This window comes from Metopolophium dirhodum, chromosome 8 (genome assembly GCF_019925205.1).
Source record: "Metopolophium dirhodum isolate CAU chromosome 8, ASM1992520v1, whole genome shotgun sequence".
In the NCBI taxonomy this organism is placed as follows: domain Eukaryota; kingdom Metazoa; phylum Arthropoda; class Insecta; order Hemiptera; family Aphididae; genus Metopolophium; species Metopolophium dirhodum.
Window position 1 is genome coordinate 7,772,242 of NC_083567.1, and position 18,059 is coordinate 7,790,300.

Sequence of the window (18,059 nt, forward strand, 5' to 3'; positions counted from 1 at the left end):
CAGTTTTTATTTATAAGCATTTAAAGTTCAAATCTTGACAAAATACAGAAAAATCACGAAAATTAGCAAATTATTTTGAATTGAGAATTCATAAAAATTTTTCTTTTCAAATCAAAGATTTGAAAATATAATACAACATTATCCATGAGCTTGTCTACCTTTATCAAAAAAAAAATGTCTACAAGAAAGTCGAATTAAATTTTTATGAGCGTTTGAAATTCATATTTTTACATTTGATATTCACTCAATTTCTCATGTAACGATTTTCTTATTTTGTTGTAATTAAAAAACATATGACTGTAAATACTTGCAAAATTCACTGAATGTTTATATTAGTATTTTCTATACATGATAAAATTTTGAAAAAAATTTGATTATATTTGAGCTTTTAATGGATATTGTCAGTCTTCAATATTTTTTTTTTTTTTTCTATAAATATCAATAAAATTTTATTTGTTGGGTAAAAAAGCGTGAAAATGTAATATAAGGCTCCCGATATATCATTTTAATAGCAGTTGAAAAATATTAAAAATACATAGGCACAATTTTTTTTATAAGCATTTAAAGTTGACATTTTGACAAAATGTATCAAATTTATAATTTAATAATTTTTTTGTAGTTAAACATTTATAAAACATTTGTTAATTAACACTAACAATTGTTTAATAAACATTAATTTATTCACAATAATATCATCAAATATACTTGGTAATATCATAGGCTGACTGACCGTTTTCGCTCAGAATCGCTCTGCAGAATGTACAATCAGAAATTTGAATTCAATGATATAATATTGTATAAGAAAAACGATTCTGAGCTAAGGCGGTCAGTCAGCCTATGGCATTACCATAATAGATGATATTATAGTGAATGAAGTGATTAATGTATAACCTATTTGCGTGGAACCTTGTTTTAAATTTTCAACCCTTAGCTATAAAAGTTGAACATTTAATATTTTCTTAGCCTTATATTCAATTTTCACGCTTTTTTACCCAACAAATAAAATTTTATTGATATTTATAGAAAAAAAAACTAAAAAAAAGGTGGATAAGTGGATGTAGCTCTGCTGTACAGTAGGTTACAAGTGGGTCACTGGAATGGATGGTGTTAAATTTGAATTCAATGATATAATATCATTGTATAAGAAAAACGATTCTGAGCGAAAACGGTCAGTCAGCCTATGATATTACCAAGTATATTTGATGATATTATTGTGAATAAAGTAATTTATAAATAACCTATTTACGTGGAGCCTTGTTTTAAATTTTCAATCCTTAGCCATAAAAGTTGAACATTTTATAAATTTTTAACTACAAAATAATTTGTAAATTTTAAATTTTGTCAAAGTTCGAACTTTAAATGCTTGTAAAAAAAATTGTGTCCATGTATTTTTCAAATGCTATTGTAACATTATATCAGGAGCCTTGCATTAAATTTTCACGCTTTTTTACACAACAAATAAAACTTTATTGATATTTATAGAAAAAAAAACTAAAAAAAATGGAAATTGACAATGTCCGTAAACAGCTCAAAATAAGTCAAGATATTTGGAATATGTTATGATGTATAGAAAATGCTAACATAAACACTCAGTCAAAATTTCATGTCCCTACGGTCATTTGTTTTAGAGTTACAACAAAAACCAAAATCAATTTTCTCGAAAACAGATTTTGTGTGAAAATTCCAGTTTTCCCTTTCACTTTGTTTTTCGCGTCGCTTTTGAAAACTACTGGGAAATTTTTACTTTTGACCCCCCAAAGTACCAACTAGATTCACTTTCCTATCAGTAAAGTTACTGTTGAAGAAAATCCAAGTACTTTTACTATCCTAAAGGTAATGACACACAAAAACAAAAAAAAAAAACACTTATCATTGTAAAATCAATACATTCATCGCTTCGCTCAGAATCTAAAATTGTTATGAATTCTAAACACAAAATAATTTGCTAATTTTCGTGATTTTTGCTTATTTTATCAAGATTTGAACTTTAAATGCTTATAAATAAAAACTGTGACTAAAGATTTTTAATATTTTTCAAATGTCATTGTAATAATATAGTAGGAGCCTTGTATTAAATTTTCAAGCTGTTTTACCCAACAAATAGTCGTATTGACATTCGTGGAAAAAAAGACTAATAAAATTGGAAACAGAAAATGTCCTTAAACAGTTCCAAACAAATCAAAAAAATGTTATCGGGTATAGAAAATTCATATATAAACAAAAAAAAATGTATGTACGTTTGTTTATTTTAGAGTTGCACCAAAAACCAAAATCGATTTTGCATAAAAATTCCAGATTTTCCTTAATTTGTATGCTGTTTTTCCTGTCGCTTTTGAAAACTATTGGGAATATTTTGACCGCTTCAATGCACCAACAATATTCACTTTCCTGTCGAACAAGAACAAGATACTGAAGTTAAAAATCGAAGCATTATTTCAACTACTTATCATGTACACAGACAAAAAAAAATACACATCATTGTAAAATCAATACATTTATCGTTCCAGAATCTAAAATTTGGTAAAATTATAAACACATTTTTATAAAAATATGTTAATAAGTACTAGTGCATTAATTTTTTTAACATAAATATGTTTTTAACGTTATTTGGATATTTTTATTTTTTAATCAATTTTACTAAATGCTTTGTTTATCACTATAGAAATGAATAAAATGTAAAAATTACCTTATTTCCACTAGGTATATAAATACTATACAATATTGATGGTTATTTATTAATACATATTTATGATTTATAAATTTTCTTCAAAATGGAAAATATCGAGTGGCATGTTACATTTATATTACCACACAATCACAACTTTATATAAAACGACAAATTTTTTAATTAAATATCAATGAATAATAATAATAAAAAAAATTTTCAATAATAATTATATTGTGATTACAAAATATATTATATTAATTGATGTTATAGCAAAATAGTCTTCTTATAATTTTTTTTTATCATATACCTAAGTACATTTTTTTTTTACCTAAACAAAATATGTAACAAGATTTTGTAGAATTATTTGATTAGGACTAGAAATAATAATGATGGTAACAAAAATCCTAGGTGTAACTCATTATTACACATAAGTAGTGGGTCAGTATTATGAAAGCAAATAGATCAACAGAATTTCCAAATTGATGCACTTTATATAGGCAGGCATGCTAAAAACATACAGGACACCCATCTCTTAGCCCCCAGCAGCAAACAGATTGTAGGAGAAAACCGCTATGTATTATATATGTAAGCATAATAATATTATTTATTTATGATTATTAATTCCCAGTTTATTTGTTATTTTAAATTATAACAATATAATACTATTTAATACAAATTACCCAAGAGCTCCAAACAAAGGTTCATATCTTATTCTTAAAAAGTGAATTCCGAGCATATTAAATAAAATACATTCTTGAACGATCAAAATTTTAGATAAAAAATATGGATGCAAATTATTTCTGTTATAACTTATAATATGTAATAGAAATATATTTTTTATCATAGTATACACATCTTTTAATGAAAAAAATATATAAATTAAAACAAAACATTTTAACTCTTAAAAGCTTTCAGGCTAAAACAAGTTAAAAAAAAATATATGGGTTGGTAGAGAGCAGTATGGTTATACTACCATATGGTAGGGGTACAGTTATAACAAATACTTATTTTAATAGATATATTAACTTACAAAAACTAAAAATATAATAAAATAGCTTAGTGAGGAAAAAATTAAGCAATATCATATTTACACACTTCAAAGAAGACAAATACTTAATAATAAATGTATTCTGTTTTGTATAACTATTATAGTCCTGTACAAAATAACATCATGTCTATTGTTTTCTATAATTATACAATTGAATATAATCAGAAAATATTTCAAGTACACAGCAGTGTAATGCCAATTTGACTTTAAAGAGTATATAAAAATTTAAAATGTATAAGTAATACAATTTATAAATTATGGAGATTATAAAATCTTGACTATGACAGACAAGTAGATACAAAGATTGTATAAAAATTTTAATAAAACAATCAATAATTTTTGTAAATAAAAAACATTTACTCTATGCATTACAAAATAATAAATAATTTATAATATTGTTATTTGAAAAATACTCTGTAGAAAAAAAAGCTGTGTATGCATTTATGACTAAAACTGTTAAAAGTCAATTCAAATATAATGCCTCCAAGAAAAGAATAGCCATTTATAATTATCATTATATTATATATTATATATATATATATATATATATATAACATATAATCTATATACAATAAGTAGTATAAAATATTTAATAGTAAATTGTACTGTTATTAATCATCTAGGCTACTCTGTTTTTTTTCTTCTTAATTTGAGCACTAACAAAATTATCTCTGCACTCTTAAGTATATAAGTATTGTACACATCATCTCACATCTAACATCATTAAGCCTGACTTAACATTAATTAGGTAAATATACATAGTATATATACATTGTGTCTCAAAAATATCCAGATATTATTATATTCATTATTACAAAAATGTATAAAATCAGTTGTCAGTTGGAAATTTAATTCAATATCATTATTCAAAGTAAAATGTATAATAAAACTTTTAAAAATTATTAAAATCTTCGATTATAAGAAATTGAGACACTTAGTATATTTATGTACACTACTTATATTTAAATTTAACCTAATGTATATAAAATTATCTTGAATGTAATTAAAAACTGTATGTAGGTAAACACAAAAAAAGAAAATATAAAACATTTTAACATTTAACATAAACTCTAATTATGAGCAAATAATTATGACATATTTTATAATTATATAAACTAGAGTCATATTTAGACTCAAGTTGAATTCAATCAATGAAAACTGGAGCACAAATAAATATTTAGTTTACAGTCGTATTACAAGGTTATAATTAAAAATAAATTTAGTGCATATTATACTTCATAATCAATACAAAATTATTTTATTTGTTAAGTCAAACTCTGATTTTCAATTTATAAAATAGTTATAATTTATAAAATTATTTGTAAATAAGATTAAATCGGAAGTAAATATATGACAATAAACCATTTTTTTTTTATTTATATGATATTTTACATAAAGAAACAAGATTCTTAGACTATAAAAGGAGGGAATCAAAGTGTTAATTAGTAGTTATGTATTATGGAAAGCTACATTAATGAGATCCTAGTGGTGAACATAGGGTTTTTACCAAAATTTCTTGAAAATTTTAATTTGAAAAAAAATGGGAATAATATAAAAATATGGTTAATAACCATGCAAAAAATATTCATTTTATATAGTTTTTTATATGCAAATATAAAATATCTATTGTCCAGAATATATTTTTTTTATAGAAATTTCAAATTTGCAACAATACCAATAAATTTTTTTTAAGTTATTTAAAATTATTTTGAGTTGAAATAAATTATTGTTCATAAAATGATACAATTTGCAACTCTCAAAAGTTTTGTTATGGTAACCAAGTATGATGATTACAAAAACACACAGTTAATAAGTACGTATTAGTTATTAAATATAAAATAGTTCCTATACCATCACATTTTCGAAGAATAAAATGGCACATACAATGTTTTAGGAGACTTCATAACCTATGAAACTTAAATTACATACTCAGAAATTGTAAACATTATGTTTGTAGATAATCTATTGGCAGCTAGAGGTTTATCTTTTAAGAGGTCATTAAGTCCTTAAATATTAATATTAATACTATGACTTTGCATGGCACCCGAAGTGGCTAGAGTTTTTTTAATGCGTAATGCTGTAAGACGAGCAGATGCAGTATGGTACCAACATTCTTGCATTAATTTGCTCATTGTTTGTAAACACTAAAATAAAATAAGAAAAGACAAACAATTTTAATAAAGGAAATCTTATAATAACTTATTTGTATTACCGGGTATGCATTCCATCTCTGTGGTATGGGTGGACGTTTCATTTCTAAACAAACAACTTTGCGCATTTCATCAATAGTAGGGTCAGATGGTACACTATCATAATATGGTAATTGATATTCTTCGTGTATGTTATCAACATAACATCTCCGTGTTACTTCCCATAGTATTAAACCCAAAGCATAAATATCACCTCTTTTAAATGAATCAAAATGATTCATATTGATTGTTTCTTCCAAAACCTATTCATAAAAATATAACATTTAGGCCCGGTTGTACAAAACAATATCGGTTCGATAAATAGTTATTTGTTCAATAAATTGAGTTATTAAAATGTGTTGCACAAAGCCATAAAACCTTATTGAATCAATAAGTTCTAGACCGTAAGTCACTATTGATTCAATATATTCTATAGGCCCGATTTTGGCTCAATAAGTTTTATTGGTTCAATAAAATAAAATTAATGAATATCAAATATTTTCTGTTATCACTTATCTACACAAACATAATATGATAACCATTATGTGCTTCAAAATATAGTAATATAAATAATGGTTTTTTGCAAAGATTTTAAAACATAAAACATTGAAGTATAAATTGTATGAATTAAATATTTTTAAATATTACCTCTGGGGCCATATATCGTTTAGTGCCTACTCTGTGGTTTAATGGTATATCAACTGTATCCATAGAAGTATCATATCGTACAGCAAGTCCTAAATCACCAATAGCACAAGTTCCATTGGATTTAACTAAAATATTTTTTGATTTGAGATCTCGATGTGCAATGGCTGGTTTACCTGAAATTCATAAAATGCAATATGTTTAAATATAAAACGTAAACAATGTAATTATAAATGTATGTTACCTTGAGTGCCAACAATTTCCATATGTAAATGAGCAAGACCAGTTGCTATAGACAGTGCTATACGAATCATTCCATTTGTATCTACTGTACTTCGATTCAAAAAATCAAATAATGATCCATTTTCATGGTAATCAGTTATTAGCCATAATTGAGTCCAAGTGCCATTATCTAAAATTATTATTAGTTACAATAAAAACATATTTTATAATTAAGATGATCAGATTTCACCTTTATTATCAGCAGCAATAAATCCTAAAATATTATCATGTCTGAGCATAACTGTTTGGTATATCTCAGCTTCTCTAAACCATGACCGTTCTTCTCTAGATGAAAATATTTTTACAGCTACTTGTTCTCCTCGCCATTTTCCTTGCCATACTTCTCCAAAACGACCTTTACCAATAGGGACACCAAGTTGAATTTGACGAGCAATGCTTCTTTGAACCAAAAGTGGTAATCCTATAAAATTTGATACAAATTAAGCAATTTAAAATACACAAAATTATTTTGTGAATATAAACCTGATCCCGATCCACTAGTAGTCATTTCAATCATGTCTCGCAAAGAAACAGCTGCAGTTAAAATAGGTTGCTGATCAGCCGCTATGATTCGAGGGGTTCGTAGATATCTAATATTATGACGCTTAGTTGATCCAGCCCAAAAATTCATAATAAGCATGACGACAATGCAAACAACACCTATTGGGCCGGCTATTATAATAGCTAGTTCCCATTTGCCCAATCTCTCTTTTTTGGGGTCATTCAACGAATCGTCTGTATTTAGACAACATTCATGTATGAATTATAATATATAAAAATGTATAATTTATAATGCATAAAATATCATTCCAAGCATAATATAAATACGCAATATATATTATACTCTATTCAGCTTAAGAAACGCAGTCTGCGGTGACCAGTTTTCGACGGCGGTGGTTAAATACCACTTCCCCCCCTCCAATTCATGTGCACTAACACTGCGCAAAAACAGATAAAGTATACCATGTTCACAGCAACGCACCGCGCATGTGATCAATTAGTAAAAAATACATTTGAAGTTAACTGTTTATGTAAGTTTCAACGATTAACGAATGTGACGCTCTCGCCAGCAGATTGTTCGATGTCTGTGCTCGTAATGAATCCACGCCATCTGTGCAAAAGTCGACCACTAAGTTTCTTAAGTTGAATAGAGTATAGTTATTTGATTTGTGTATGTAAAATAATATGTATTATTTATTTTCTTTAAAAAAAAATTTAAAAACAATAGCAAAATGATTTAAATCAATTGGTTTCTTTTTAACATATTTATTTTACAAAAATAGGTACATTAAGTATATATTATATAAATTATTAATTAAAATCCATGCAATAATTAGAAAAATATATTATTTTAGAAAATAAAATAACAAATTCTACCTGGAAGCTTAATATGTAGTGTCGGCTTAAGATCTCGGTTACAAAAGTCATAATCTTTACAACACTCGGTTACAAATGAATCATTATGTTTTTTTATGTAATGACATATCAAAGGTTTTTCTCGTGGGATCACTATGTTATTCTCCAAACACCTAAAACGAGCACAGTTATCAAAGTTCAAACACGTTAATCGACACACAGTACCTAAATGTTAGCCTACAGTTATTATTAGTTTAGTTGACAAAAGTTATTTTAAAATAACAATAATAAATTATTTATTTATTAAAAAAAAACCGAACAAACAAACAAATATAAAAAAATTAATGTTAAAACATTGATTTAAAAAAGAATTTCTACCTTTAAATATTAATATTAGTTGGGAAAACCAAATAAACTCAACAACAATTACAAAGGGCACACATAAATTATATATAGACCTGTAGGTTTAACTTCAACCAGTTTTGGGTATAGCCAACGATTGCAATAATCTCGATCTTGGCAACATGACACTGAGATTTCATCCAGAAACTTTCTTCGAAAACAAATATTTGGCTTTTCTGGTGGGAAAAACTGGTACTTGTGCAAACAACTTAAAGCCAATTCCCAATACAAATTATTTAAAATATGCCTAATTATAAATACATTATAGGTACATAGGGTTTTATATTTTAAGTTGTGGTTATAATGTTATACCATAAAAAATAGTAATTGTTTTGGTTGTGTAATAATTAAAACAGCAATAATAAATAAAGAGATTAAAAATGTAATTATGTGTCCTTGTTTTTCATACATACTCAAACTTTAAAGTGTATAAACATAAAAAATTTAACAACGATTCAAGAACTAGAGTCTAGAAGTAAAAAATAATATATACAATTGCTATCAGTAATTCAATAAGATTAACTCATTGTGAAAACAACACCAAATTATAAGGGAAAAAAAATGAGGACAGAAAATAGTTTACATGGAAGTAATGTAGATTTGTCTATACATTAATTCTTGGCTTGAAAATTAGTGGGTACTTATAAAAATTACTTATCTGAAGAAATGTTTTTAATTTTTAATATATTTTTTAACATAGGTATAGGACAAGGCTTTTAGACATTTCACATAAATCAGAATAGTTAATACATACAATACAGAAACATATTTAGGGGTGGCTATTTACTTATTTTTACATAGAGATGTAAAGGTAACATCAACATTTTTCCTATAGAGTCAAAACTGTATACGCGTATTTAATAATATAATATATTCCTATAATCTATATGATTTAATAGAACTATTGAAAACATGACATGATATACTAAGTATAATTTTGTAAGCTAAAAAAAATTATTGATAGAACATAGAACTAATCTAAATTATTAAAAGAAATTTCATGTACAAAAATGTTCTGTTAGGTACATAGGTATTTAAAATATAATCAAGTTGCAATTTATAAAGAAAGTAAAATTTAGAGAATTTTGATTATATAATAATTATTATACAACGGAAATAAAAATTGTTAATAATGAAGTTATTATATTTGTTCATAAGGATATGAAATAGAAAAGCATGTAAATGAAAAACACAGCACAAGATAAAGTGACCGTTTATTGGGCTATTGTCTAATCAAGCTCATGGCGGTCCAAGATTTGGAGTATTATTGTTATAAATTTGTAAGCAATGAAAAATTATTGCATTTTAAAAATGAACTCAGTTATAAAATATATATTTTCTAAAAACTTATACACTCGATTGGATTTCAGTATTTTTAAATTATTTTTTGGGTAACTATTAATTATAATATCATTAGATATCACATATTGGTAATAAAATGCACAAATGCAAATGATGGATCTAATAATATGTGATAAATAAAGACCGGATTTATATTCTCTTAAAATACCCAAAATATGATGCTAATATTCTCTAAAAAACCTTTAAATATTCATATTATATTCTCTAAAAAAATTAAAAAATATGCAAAAATAATCAATAAACATCATTATATGCTTTAATATCTCGATTAATATGGATTTTTTTAAATTTTTTATAATTCACTGATTTTTTAATTTGTTCATTTTAAAAATGACACGTAATTTTGTAAGTAATTACAAAATTTAACTTAAGTGTAAAACAAAATTTGGATATTTTAATATTTGATTAATGTATACGTTGATATTATCAGTAAGAAAACAACTGCCAGCATTGCAGGTTAAGTTAGGTAGGTTGAGATATGTTTAGGGAACAGCACGGCACCTAAATATGATAAATCTCTATAATACTGCATGTATCAAAATGATAAAAAAAAAATTGTAAATGTTCAAAAAAATTTTTTCTGGGTACCGTAATATCAAACTTAAAAATAAATACAAATTTTTTCTCAGTTTACGAAATATTCCAAAATATGCTAAATGGGTTAAATATTCTCTAACCCATGAAATATTCTCAAATATGCAAAAAAAATTTTTTTATACGCATTCAGAATTGAACAAAGCGTCCACATTTTTTACTCTCATAAGACTGCATAGACCCAGTAACGATATGTAAAAACATATAATTCCGGTCTTTAGTGATAAATCATAAATATTAACTCCTAAATTAAATATAGTAGGTGTATGATGTCATATAAAAAAAATAATTTAATCTTAATTTAATGTTGTGAAACAATATCTAAATATGGCAACAAATTTAACAGTCGACTGTCACATATATTGTCTATGAGACATGTGATAAATTTCAAATGATACATGTAATTAATCAAAAATAACCGAAAAGATAAATAAATTAGTATAAAATACATTGTTTGGAAAAAATAGGACTGTAACAAAAAAAATGTAAAACTAGATAAAAAGATATTTAAAAAAAGTGTATCCAAATATCATTAGAATATTTTTCTTTTTTTGCATCACCCTTTGCTCACAACTATATGGGGTTAACCAACCTTGTGATATAGCCTTTTAGCCCAAACTCATCACTCGCAACAGCTATTTTCATATTATTCTCTATTTTGAATTTTTGTCTACCCATCGCTTCTTCTATCTTCCTCTCACTACCACATTCATTTCCATAGACAACCTCACTGCATCCTCATAACATGATTGAATCATCTCAACCAATTCTTCATTATTTTATCTACAATTGGTGCCACTCCAACACTACCAATAATAAAATAATTTCTTATTCTATCCTCCCTGGTCACTCCACACATATACAGCCAAGTTAATGCATACAACATGACTGGGCTCACTACTGCTTTATTACATCTACCTTTAAATTTCAATGATACAAAAATATCTGATACCTCTCTCTATTTTATCCACTACACGACCACACATAATTGTCTTTCTGAGACCATCCTAATTACTTTAACATATTCATCTCACATACTACATAATCCCTTGCCTTGCCCAAATCAACTTCTCTATTACTTCCTCCAAATTCATACACAATTGTCTCTGTTTTATTTCTACCTATCATAATTCCATCCCTTCCAGCGCAGTTTTCCAATCTTTCAATCCGTCATTCACTTTTTTCAGGCTTTTTCCAAATAACCAAAAGCGTATACAAAGGGGGACATGGGTGTCAGATTCCCTCCCATTGGATTTGGAGTGGATAATCTTCCATGTTGTGTTTGATGTGAATTTTGAATCAATTCAAATTTTATTTATTGTTCCTAATTGTTAAATATTATACTACCTAGGTAAAAAGTTTTGAGAGAGTGGGAGATTTTCCAATTTTTCCCTCCCATTTAGCAGTTGTTTTTTTTTTTTTTGTTCCACCCCTTTCAGAAAGCCACTGCAATAAGTAGCATAACATTATCTGCTAACATCAAAATGCTTTAATTTTTCCCATTACTAAGAAGGAAGGGCACAACACTGAACTAAATGAAAATAATTATTTTTCAGTATAAGTCCCATAGAAGACTTGAAATTAAGTCTTGCAATTTTTTGGTTCAAAACTTGTTTAAAATAAAAAATTGTGTGTACTTTTTATAGGTACATTATTTTGAAATTTTTAGGGAATTACAATCTGAAACTTAGTTATAATATATATTATATAGTATATAAGTTTTAGTTGTTTTGACGAGCCAATAGGAGCAAAACCAGTACTGGAAAGTATAGTTGCCTAACTGTTAAGAATTTGAATATATTATTATTTTATTATTTTTACCTATTATATTGTTCAGAGCTAAGAAATAACTTAAATTATTATTACTTACAGAAAATAATAAGAAATATTTTAGGACAAACATACTACAATACAAGTAAAGATGATTAAAAATCAAACTTACCGAGATGAATGACGAATAACACTTGTATCTTTTGATATACTCGTGAAACAATATCCATCAGTAACACAAGTGTAGTTTGAATCAGCGCATATGTCACAATAACATGATAAACCTGTAATAACAAATAATCATAATTCATTATAATAAATATTAAGTGGCAAAATTAATGACGATTTAAAAAAATTATTATACCGTTTACAGAGTGACTGAATGTAAATAGAAAGCCTACAGCCAGCAGCATACAAGTCTTTTTGGAAGACATTGAATATTGAAATATTGAATTCATCGCCGATTTTGCTTTTTGATCGGAGTTTTCAACTTGTGGTGCGATGACCGGCTACAAGAGTAAGTACCATTGACTACATTTTCTTCTAACCCGATAAGGACACATGGTTTAAAAACTGGTCGGAAAACAACACATTTCGGATTGCATTAAATTGTAAAGAGATAATCAATTTATTAAGTCGCAATATATTATCATACCAATTTAATAAAAAAATCTGTTTATCGAGAACGTAACAATGTGTACACAACACAGACCACACAGTAATACAGTATACACTATACAGCAAACGAGTTTGTAATACACTAATGTTTCTGGCGTTTGTGGTGTACAAAAACAAAATGCTAATGAAGTTATTGAAATTAGAAATTTAGGTACAAAACATACGACAGGAAATACTAAAAACCACAACCGCACTATACCGAATGACTGGTATCTGTGGTTCGTCGAAAAATCATGGAAGAAACGACCCTTTATCTCTGGTTTTCTAATACTGATTGCATTATTTATTTTCAGGGGTCTACATTTCTAAAAGTAGGAACTTCAAGGCTCACGCTCATTGCCCTCTTGCATTACATATTTTGCATACCAATATACAACGATAAGCAATATGCATGATTGCATGAATGCACAATATAATTTTTTTCATGTTGCATACAACATAATGCATACAATAAGGTACCTACTGCATTTCTTAGGGAACTGTGTAATGCATAATATTAGGTATAGGTATAGGAACCTATTAAAAAACGTATTCAATAAAAACTTATTTCATATTACAGACAACAAATCCGTTATGTAATCCATTACATAAATTTTAAACATTTTATAAATCAACAGAATAATAAATGTAAATTAGGTATTAAAGACATTTAATTTAAATAATAAAGTGACTTCTCGCACCCAGCAACCCTCATATATTAATATTTTACTTTAAATCAAATCGTGGTAATAACTAAAAAGTACCACACTAAGAAAAAAAAATGTTCCACACGTAGATCGGTATATGTACACACACTAGGCACAAAAGTCCCCCAACATTTCACAATCACAACAAAAACGCTGCTAAGTCAGGGATAGGCATGTAAACTTTCTTGATTTTTCATTTTTAGAAATTTATGAACTGATATCACACCCAAGTGGTATAACAATTTGAATCCAGAAAATGTCGGTGTGAACAGCCCCACAAAAAATCATTTTCATTTTAATTTAGTGAGATAGATCTCCGAAACCGGAGGGCGGATTTCGTTGTTTGGGGTCTTGTACTCTTGTTAGATTCACATTGGTTAGGAGAAGTGCAGTGAAGATTTTCAGAACTTTATCTTTAAGGGGATTCGATACCGTGATTTTCTGTTTTTGTCTAACACACGCGCGACATAGTATTTTAGACGTGTTTTTCGCCAAACATTCCAATTGATCTATTGAAATGATAAGAATTCTGAAAACAGATTTGAATTTGTCGTCAAGTCTAATTGAAATCGACTTTCCCACATTTTTGATAATATCCCCCAAATTCCAGAAAATGTCATATTAAAAAAGAGTATTTAAACATTTTTGTATTTCAATTTTTGGAGAAGCTAAAATCAAAAAATCAAAATTGTGAGAAAGTCGATTTCAAGTAGACTTGACGACGAATTCAAATCTGTTTTCAGAATTCTCATCACTTCATTAGATCAATTGATATGTTTGGCAAAGAATCCGTCAAAAATCCTATGTCGCGCCTGTGTTAGACAAAAACAGAAAATCACGGTATGGAATCCCCTTAATAGTTGATTCATTACAGAACATTGAAACAAATTTTATTGGTTGTTTTTTGATGTTTATCAGCTTTACAGCTTTGTAGTAAATTTACGATTGGAGATAAAGTTCTGAAAATCTTCACTGCACTTCTCCTAGGCAATTTGAATCCAACCAGACCCCAAACAACAAAATCTGTTCTCCAATTTTGGAAATCAACCTTGCTAAATGAAAATCTAGCGAAAAATAAAAAAAATTTTAATTCCACATTTAATATCTACTTGATAATCCCTTTTTAATGAGTTATAAACCAACTTTCTAAATATCATAGCTTATGAGAAAAGTTAAGAAAAATAGAAATTTTGGGACTGTTCACGCCGACGTTTTTATGGATACAAGTGGTTAACCGCATGGGTGTGATATCAAATCGATCTCATTAATATTCTATATTAAAGCTACCTAAATTACCCACCTACTCATCATTACTGAGTTAAATTTTTATTATTTTCCTATTTAATATAAATTCTTAAAGTTTTAAAAATTCAGACTTTTTTCATTTCAATTACCATACTTACTTGATTAAAAATCAAAAAAATAAAAACGCAGTAGATGAGTTGTTTCCCGAGACCTACTTTATGTATTAGTTGATTTGAGAAACTTGTCAGCCAATATCCTCGGGGTGTTTCTTGGGTTAGGCTAATAGGCTGAATATTTGACTAAATATTGAAAATAATATATAATGACCGGGGAATCAACTCATACATACCCTTATATTATAATACCCGGGAATCAACTCAATGGTGTAAGTGCAGGTAAACAGATACTCGGGAATCAACTTGTACGCAGCCCAAAAAATACCCTAACAACATTCTATACCTATATCTATGGCTTATTCGGAGGTAGGCAGTGACCGCCATAATTTGAAGAATAATTTTTTTTTATATCAATACCCTCCACTACACCACTGGTTGTAATAGGTACCTGCTATGATGTTAAGGCAAAATGAATAATTTTATATAATATTCTACATGTTTTCATATTATAATATAAAAACATATTATATTATAGCTGATTGGAGTTTCTAATACATTTGTTTGTACGTCCTGTCCTACTAGGGATGGGCGCGTTTACTTCGTAAATCGTAGTAGTCAGAGCTAATCTTACCACATAAACAGTCGCATACTCGCATAACGATTTACATTATCACATATACTGATATACTCACCTAGCCCGGGTTAAGGGGGGAGGGGGCACGTATGTAAAGAGCCCACAGTCTTCTTGGCTTAAAATTACATTGATTGGAAATTTGTACTTTTTATAGTGCCGATAACAATATATTTTTTTTCTTGTTTGAACTACCTGGCGTTGGGGCCATAACCATGTATTGGCCCCTGGGCCGCTGAAGGTCTTAATCCGGGCTTGAATTTATATCATCAAATTAAAGATATTATACTATATAAATATCATTTTAATTTATAGCAAGTTGTCTAACCAGAAATCTCCTTTGAAATTGAATATTTAGCATTATTTCTTCTAGAAAAGGGTCATCACTCATCAGACACAAAAGTTTAAGTTGGCGTATTGGCTATAGCATACTTATATAAACAATGTATTTATGCCCGTACAAAATTTGAGTCCTAGAACCTGCTCAGATTGGTTCTGCTAAACATAAATTTGATTTGGTGTGCACTGAGCACAGTAGGGTAACTAGTGCTAATACGTTGGGGGGGAAGCTGCAGTCGCTACCTGATATTACAGGAAAAGTAACCCGTGAGGCCGTTGCCCCCACACCCTTTTATATATGCTAAGCCCCCTAAATCATCTCCTAGTTGCTCTTTTGATTGTGCGTAGGTAAGAGAGAGAAATAAATGGTGTGCTAAAAATCTGATATCCCCTTTAATGTCATCAAGTCGAAGAAGCTGTCGATTGTTGATATTTAACGTTAACTGTGGTAGGTATGATTGGAAGTAAAAGTAAGTTAGGTTAGTGCGTTTTCGACTAATAAATTAAGCCGAGTTTAATGTTATTAATTAATTAAAAATATATCATCATATTTATAAATGTAGTATATAACATATTATATTATATTGTAACACTATATAATTGATTTTTGATAATGCATTTATTATAGTTATAAAGTCGCGGTTATTTTTTTTGATTTTTGTGTTCAGTTATACAACATATTGGGACACTATACTAACAACAAGAAATCATATTTAGTAATTATTCATTCTAAGTACATATTTTTTGATTCTTTGTATAGGTAACATTGAGCCTTTAAGTAGGTAAAGCTTATTAAAACTAGATTTACCTAGGTCAACATGGGTGGATAGGTACTTTTTTACCGGTAATCGGGATACCTATATTTATTAAGGACACATCCCACAAGTATTTAGGGCCTGTGTAAAAAAAAAAAACAGATCACATAAATGTACAACTGCAGGGATAGGCTGAATTAAATGTATATTTTCTTTATTATTTATTAATGACATCCTGAATTATACAACCTAATATAGGTACATAGATTTATTTTGATAGTCATTAATATTTTATTTTAGACTTTAGTACTAGGTGTCTCGTCGTTGTCCAGGCCAAATATTTGTATTTTCAATAAATATATTTGTAAAAAAATGTTTATGCATATTTTTTTTAATATTATTGTATTAATATAATATGACGTAACAAATAGCATTTAATAGCAATCATTTAGATTAGATAAACACAAAACATTTTTCTTTTTACATATTAAACTGAAAAAAAAATCATGGTACCCTTATCACCCATAAGAGTTGAAAGATAAGCTATAACCACCAAGGATCAAGATTCAAGGATTCTATCATTGTTCTATGATTCTATTGATATAACTTTTATTAAAAAACGGTCCAGTAGGTAGTTTTTGACTTTTGAGTCTTCGAACCAACATGGCAACATCCATATTTAACAGCTGGATAAGATATAACCCGACTTCACCCGAGAAAAAAATGAAAAAATATAAAAAATAGTGTTAGGCAGTACCGGACCTAGGAGGGGGGAGGGCGCTAAAAATAGAGGGGTGCAAACATAATTTTTTATTACATTTTAATTTTAAACTCATAATGCTTAAAAAGGTCCTCATTTAATAACATTAAGTTCCAGGCTATGACCTTGGTATAATAAGGGTAAAATTTAAAAAAAAATATTCATTCATTTCATAAAGTAAATGTTCTACTGATTTTTAATTGCTTACTACAAAAACAATAACTATTTTATTTTACTAATTCATTTAAGCTTGAGTGTACAGTGTATAGGGTTATGCCTAACACCACATGATATAATGACTAATGAGTCCAATAATATCAATAAATATTGCTTATGTTGTATCTGAAATGTGGTTAACAAGGTTATTATTTTTAATGTTCTACCATTTTTATGTTTCATACTTATTTATGTACATATTTTTTCAACATTTTAATGGACACTGATTTAATTCAATGTACAAAAATACTAAATTAAACTAGTTTTTCTGGATGAATAGTATATTATGATCATATTTCAAAATCATAATTCATAAG

At 27.6% G+C, this 18,059-nt stretch overlaps 1 protein-coding gene across 2 annotated transcripts; it reads right to left on the reverse strand.

The window, feature by feature from the left end:
- Positions 1-2,228: 2,228 nt before the first annotated feature.
- LOC132951476 (TGF-beta receptor type-1-like) lies at positions 2,229-13,157 on the reverse strand. 2 transcript variants are annotated; one of them, XM_061023301.1, is made up of 9 exons: positions 12,681-13,157; positions 12,489-12,600; positions 8,647-8,798; positions 7,316-7,567; positions 7,023-7,253; positions 6,795-6,962; positions 6,554-6,726; positions 5,929-6,168; positions 2,229-5,860 (listed from the first exon to the last, which is right to left on the reverse strand). In XM_061023301.1, exons 1-9 carry the CDS (start codon positions 12,772-12,774, stop codon positions 5,723-5,725), a joined length of 1,560 nt encoding a protein of 519 aa, XP_060879284.1. In that variant the 5' UTR covers positions 12,775-13,157; the 3' UTR covers positions 2,229-5,722. The 2 variants fall into 2 exon arrangements, with proteins under 2 accessions (XP_060879284.1, XP_060879283.1); XM_061023300.1 differs by lacking the exon at positions 8,647-8,798 and adding an exon at positions 8,210-8,361 and having other exon boundaries at positions 12,681-13,152.
- Between the last annotated feature and the right edge of the window lie 4,902 nt (positions 13,158-18,059).

Bases quoted from the DNA above. Each gene is read 5' to 3' on its own strand.
- LOC132951476 (XM_061023301.1), bottom strand. From the start codon at position 12,774: ATGAATTCAATATTTCAATATTCAATGTCTTCCAAAAAGACTTGTATG. The intron at 6,963-7,022 runs GTGAAATCTGAT...TAATAATTTTAG, and splicing joins TATTGCTGCTGATAATAAAG to ATAATGGCACTTGGACTCAA. The intron at 5,861-5,928 runs GTAATACAAATA...ATTTTATTTTAG, and splicing joins AGAGATGGAATGCATACCCG to TGTTTACAAACAATGAGCAA.